The 6619-nt window shown below is 41.4% G+C and overlaps 1 protein-coding gene across 1 annotated transcript; it reads left to right on the top strand.

Moving 5' to 3' along the window:
- Nucleotides 1-1071: 1071 nt before the first annotated feature.
- Nucleotides 1072-5740, top strand: gdf6a (growth differentiation factor 6a). Its single transcript, XM_085918417.1, has 2 exons — nt 1072-1432; nt 4709-5740. Exons 1-2 carry the CDS (start codon nt 1072-1074, stop codon nt 5671-5673), a joined length of 1326 nt encoding a protein of 441 aa, XP_085774543.1. The 3' UTR covers nt 5674-5740.
- Nucleotides 5741-6619: the final 879 nt, after the last annotated feature.

The raw sequence follows: 6619 nt of genomic DNA on the forward strand, positions 1-6619 counted from the left end.
GTATGTCTACTTACACAAAGGCACAAAGTATATAAATTCATTTATTTCAGTTCTTTGTTTCAAAAAGTAAAACTACGCAACTATAGTATATTAAACACGTGCACAAATACACTTTTCAATTTCTAAGACCTTTTACTGTTTTTCTTGAGAGGAGTATGAGACATTTAATTGATCAGACTTTACCAAGGTTTGCAGTTCATTTCAATGGTGAACAATGAGACACTAGAGGTCGCTGAAGCCATTCTAAACGCATGTTTGTCATTGACCAGCTGTACTGCACGGGACTCCGGTGTTCTGCAAGTTTGGCAAGGATCGGTACACTCAATTCTCTTAATTAATGGGATGCGAAATCACTCTTCATAATGTGCATGTGTCAAGTGACCAACAAAACAAAAAAAGTGCATGCAAATATATTTTGCCATGGTTGCATCATTGATAATGGTTATTTTGACACAGGTTTATGATCACTAGTAAGTACTTTTCAACAATCTAGACGTAAAATGTTATCTAATCTGATCAGATATGTCCTTGGAGGCTTTAGTCCCAACGACTATCAGATAAAGACCATTATTGTCCCCATCCCATCTACATTTTGGACTCAAGACTATTTTAAGCTTTCATTAACGTGAAGAATTATGCTGATCCCACACGAGTCTTAAATCATCATTTATGAATGTGGTTTTATTTTAATGGCATTCGAATATTTGTAGGCACGCATATTTTTGCATGTTTCAGGATCTATCAGGGAAACAATAAATAAATGAGTTGCGAAACCACAACAAAAACTTTCCCACATGGATTCCCGGGTCGCTAGTATGGCCTTTGGCTCCGTGTTTGCAAGTGGATGTCATGAAATTGGGAAGCACCGGGCGACCGTGGGGGCGTGTTTCAATCGGCCTAACAGGCTCTGCTCTTGTGTGGAGTCCAGAGCGCAAAACGCACTTCTCCAGGGCGCAAACCAATCTTACACCCTGACGCGCAGACCATCTCCGGCTCAGGCGGACCCCTCCATCCAAGGGAAGGAAAATACGAATCTTTCCACATTCGACGTCTCCTCCTCATCCTCCAGCCATGTTTGCATTTCGAGTTATTACGCTTTATGTGGGCCTGCTCCTTGTTTTCCTTTGGAATATACCATGTTTCCAGTCAGCTGCTATCATCTCTCCCTCTAGCCCGAAGAGGAACAGGGGAGCCAGGCTCCCTCATCAGGGTGGACAAAGGTCAACCAAACTCCTAAAAGACATCTTCGCCTCTTCTCATCATATGATGGGCCAGCATAAAGAAGACCTTAAGGACGATGTCGTGCCGCACGAGTACATGCTCTCCATTTACAGGACGTATTCCGCAGCGGAGAAGCTTGGACTAAACGCGAGCTTTTTCCGCTCCTCTAAATCTGCCAACACCATAACAAGTTTCGTGGACAGAGGAACAGGTTGGTTTGGGGCCGCGGCCAGCTCTGTCACATTCATCTTGCAAAGTTTTCTTTTTGGTTGAACTACCTGACATAAAAAAAAGGAAGAAACTGCGAATTAGAAAATTGAGAAAACCATGCAATTGCGGTTGGATCAATATACGGATACATAATTTTCTCACATGCGCAAAACTTTTCTCTTAGTTTTTTTGCGCGAGCTACTACACTTAACCCCTGGGTAACACGACAGTAAAACACTAATTGAGACGCTCTCTAAACGAAGGTTGTAAATCAGTGTCAGTGCAGGCTTAAAAAAAAAAAAAAAAAAAAAAACTCCACGGGAATGGGAAACCTTCCCCATATTCCACAACGCTTTTGGTTTCAATGCACAACACCTTCATGGAAATTAAGTGACTGCAGAGTCTACGGAGAGAAGTACATGGGTGCGAGGAGCAGGTGTTTGAGGCATTAATAGTGTGGTAGCAAGTGTTTGGTGATTGTCATTTCAATATTGCAATTGAAATACATGCAGGTACACTCCAACACTTGCACACACCACGGCCTATTTATTAATCGTGGACAGTGCACATGATTTATAATGAATCGGCTATAAGACAGGCGGTCCAAAAAAAAAAAATATTACAGCTCCCCGTTCAACATTTGACTCGCTTTTCTAAATACGCAGTCAGAAATAAAAAGTAAATTATATGGTAATTCCAGTCAAAACGAGATTTTACCCTTGTGCTTCTTGCTGTGTGAACGGATGCGATGGGACTGGGGTGAGCGGGAAAGGGGGGGGGGTATGTCGCACTCTTCGCCGGTGATTGTGATGTGGCGTGTCAGTGGCTCTGACCCCGAGTCGAGACCCTCTGAGAGCCGCATGGTATAGAACGGCTGATTGGGGTATTTGAGCTCAGTCATCTAATTGAGTGTTCATGTCATAACATATCAAACATTGTCTTCTTCCGTATTGACCCAAAGGCCACGAGGATGCATAACCAAATGAACGACTTCGCCGGGGGAAAGGTAAAACAACAAAAATAATAAGCATTTCCCCTGCTGTGAAGTGATTTGTATTATTTTATTGTTGTAGCAAATTCCCTCACCAATTACAATTCATTATGGAAAATAGACTGCCTCACGTTCATTTTTTCAAGGGTTCTCACGAAATTCCTTAAGGGTTGCATTTTATTAGGGAACCTGCAGAATTGAACTCAACTGGGAATAAAACTCAAGGCAAAATTCAGGCCTGCTTATATGCACAAGCATGCGCTGCGCCTTTACTTTCCAGTCCATATTTAAGTGTTATTTGCAGATTAGAAAAAATATTTTTATTGGACTCAATATTATTTTAAAAATAAATAGCCCTAGACATGCATAATTTAAGGCTATACTTTTGAACGTAATTTCAAGATTACAAACGTTTCAAAATTCTATAACCACTGTGATGTCATTATATCACATTTTATGAATTGCCATTGAAATAATGAAAACTATGATTTGCATTTGTTGACATACGACAAAAATTGCCTAGGAAGTAATCTAACGGAATCTCGATATTAAGAAAACCTGGTACATTCTTGTCTGTCAACACGAATATGTCAGTAATTTCAACAGGCTGTTCACCCAGTCGGTTCAAGGGCCATTTTAAGGGGGATGTTGTCGTTGGCAACATGGGATGAAATATAAGAGGGGAAGTGCTTTAATGAGAAAGATGGGAATTCAGGCTGTTAATTATTTGGTGAACTTGTATTCGATTTTGTTTAAGGTCTTGTTAAAAAAAAAAAAGGTAGAAAAGAAACGTAATGCAGACCAGACGCGCAAGTCACAGAAACAAGCACAAGGTTTCAATCTGCTTTTTTACGGTTTCCCTCGGCAGGGTTCACGGAGGGAAACTGACAAGTAGAATCAAATATCTATTTAGAATAGCTTGTACAAATCACGCGTGTGTACGCACGCAGCCTTGTCACTTTTATTTTTCCAAGAAGTTTGATATTATTCTGCATGGTCAACCCATGCAAGCGTTCATTCTAACGTTTTTTTTTTCCCCCAAGCAGAATACGCAGTATTTAAACAAAGCAATGAACAATATGCATGTTTCACGATCACCCAAAAATAGACCTGTGTATTAAAAAAATAAAAAATAAAACAATTGTCGCGTCATATACCAATAATGATTTTTTCGCTCTCGTTCTTAAACTTATATTAAAATCGTGTGTTTTGCGAGTCTGCCCAGCTATAAATCGACTATATAGGTCAAATATTTGCAAAATTTTGTTTTTTCTTAACAACAGCGTCACATTGATGGAATATTTGCCCCCCCCCCCCCCCCCCGCAGTGCTCAATAATGCATTGTGTATTGTTGCCTTTGAGCAGCACTTACTTACCCCAACTTTTTTGGGTTGTAAAAATCAACAATACTCTTTAAAATATATATGTAAATAATGAATAAATGCAAATGGTTGAATTCATTTCGATATCGCACAAGAACCAATGAAGCCACAACTATAATCATATTTTGAGTGCGATGGCAATTTAAACGAAACATATCGTTAATGATGTTGGCTAATGTTTGAGACGTGCGTCCTTAAATAAAAACCAAATGACAACAAGCAAAAATAGATGTTTTTGCAAACAGCCGGGAAGCTGCGTGCTTTGGAAATCTAGGTTCATTTTGAACCCAGATGCGCGATTTGCTGGGATATAAATCAAAAGATGTCAAAGACCAAAAGTTTGGTGCTTGCAGGTATGCAATAAATAATGAGATAAATAAATGAATAAATAAACATACAAATAAATAATTAAATATAAATACACCATTTAGAGAGCAACTTTTCCCAAACGCAGATGCAAACGTATTTTATTGATCATTTAACAGGCGCACAATTGATCAAGAAATGACTTAAAATATTGAATTATGTATATGGTGCGCTTTTTCATGAAATTGCACGTCTTGATGTTATTTCTGTCAATATACGGTCCATTTCATTCAACTTGTGCCTTTGTAAGGGACCAGACTTTTGTGCGGAACGGTAAAATACATAGCTATTCAAGTATAGTAAAACACTTGTAATATTTTCGCATTAACACAAAATCTCAATGTATAAGAAGAGGATGTTTTTTTAAGCACAAAATGGGTAAACATAATGAATATGTGTTTTTCTCTCAGGTTGGTTTAGTGTGGGTTTTGGAGGGGGGTGGAGCTAAGGCCTCTGTGAGTCCCCTCCCTCCCCCATCTGAACACTGTACACCCTAAGTGAATCTGACGGCAATTATTTTCCTCTTTTATCCTTGCAGACGATCTTTTGCACCCTCCTCTGCGAAGACAAAAGTATCTGTTTGATGTCTCAACCCTTTCAGACAAAGAGGAGCTGGTTGGGGCAGAATTAAGGATATTTAGGAGAGCGTTGGGAGACTTACAGACGACAGGCCTCTACCACATCCAACTTTATCCCTGCAACTCTGATATGCTGCTGGACTCCAGACTGTTGGACCCTTTGGACGCTACCAAGTCCAGATGGGAGGTTCTGGACGTTAAGGACATGTTTAAATCCCATCATCATCATCATCATCATCATCATCATCATCACCATCATGAACATAAAGGGAACCATCTCTGCTTTCAGCTCAGAGTCACTCTCAGTAATTCTGACAAGGAGTTGGACCTCAGGGTGCTGGGTCTGGACAGGAGCGGGCGGTCCCAGCAGGAGAAAGCCATCCTGGTGGTCTACACCCGCTCTAAGAAAAGGGAGAACTTCTTCAACGAGATGAAGGAGAAGATTAAGTCACGGAGGTCTATCAAGGAGATAGAGGTGGTGAGAACTTCAGCGGAGGAGGTGGAGGGGGAAGGTACGCCCCTCAGCGGGGTCAAAGCGGAGGGGCCACGGAGGCGGAGGAGGACAGCGCTGAGCAACCGCCATGGGAAAAGACACGGGAAGAAATCCAAATCCAGGTGCAGCAAAAAGGCGTTGCACGTGAATTTCAAAGAGCTGGGTTGGGACGACTGGATCATCGCGCCCTTGGACTACGAGGCGTACCACTGCGAAGGAGTGTGTGACTTCCCGCTCAGATCTCACCTGGAACCTACCAACCATGCCATCATACAGACTCTAATGAACTCCATGGACCCCAACAGCACCCCTCCGAGCTGCTGTGTCCCCACCAAACTGAGCCCAATCAGCATCTTGTACATAGACTCGGGCAACAATGTGGTGTACAAGCAGTATGAGGACATGGTGGTGGAGCAGTGTGGGTGCAGGTAGCGGCCCATCAACTTAACATGATTTTTTTTTTTTTTTTAAAATACAAACATAAAAATCCATGACGATATGGTCGAATGGGTGGAAGAGTCCTTACAGGATACCTCAACTCGTGACATCCACATGGGACGCTTGATGTTGCTTATTTATTCTAATTCACTGCTCACAAAAATGCACACTCTCTGCCTTAAAGTGTTATTTCCCAACCATGCAAAAGTTCCTAGTCATCAAACAGGCCCTTGTTTCCCAGAGATGTGTTCATTGTGTGACAAAATCCCATTGGATGCCACCGTGCACCTGTTCGTGCTGTGGCTGTAGAGCACAGAGGCTTTTTGGCTGCCAGTGTTTGGACTTGCAAGCTCTTGTCGTGCAATCCTGTCCGTAGGGCGGACTCTTTTGGGTCTGCATCCAGCTCATAATTGCCTCTGTCCGGCTGGAGCCATTGAAGGCTGTACAAGTGCATGTTTTGAAGAAAAAAAAAAAAAGAAAAAGAAAAGAAGAAATGAAAGGAGATAGAATGTCACACACACGCACACAGGCATACACAGAGTCAAAGAAGAGGAGCTAATGCCTTCAAGAGATTTTTGCCTGACTGCAGACCGGGCTGGAGGCGCTGTGAGGGTTAGCGTGTGCTTTTGTGGACAGAAAAGGACAAAACGGACTTGCTGGCCCTCTGTTTTTGTAAAAAGATATTGTCTAAAGCACACACATGAGGTGAACCTTTTTTTTTTTTTTTTTTTATTGCTCAAAAGTCTGCATCGTTATGAAATGCACTTCCGCAGCTTACTGCGCCAAGAAGATATTTGAACGTTTGGTGAGGAAATTGTAAAATGAGAGACTCGCAAATGAAGCGATTTTAAAATGCACATTAGCTTTGAATGCACTGCTGTTCATTATTTTTGAGCTGTAAATATTTTGTATAGTCGATAACTTTACAAAGTGCTCAGAA

This window comes from Syngnathus leptorhynchus, chromosome 8 (genome assembly GCF_054491065.1).
Source record: "Syngnathus leptorhynchus isolate UIUO chromosome 8, UIUO_Slep, whole genome shotgun sequence".
NCBI classification, from domain to species: domain Eukaryota; kingdom Metazoa; phylum Chordata; class Actinopteri; order Syngnathiformes; family Syngnathidae; genus Syngnathus; species Syngnathus leptorhynchus.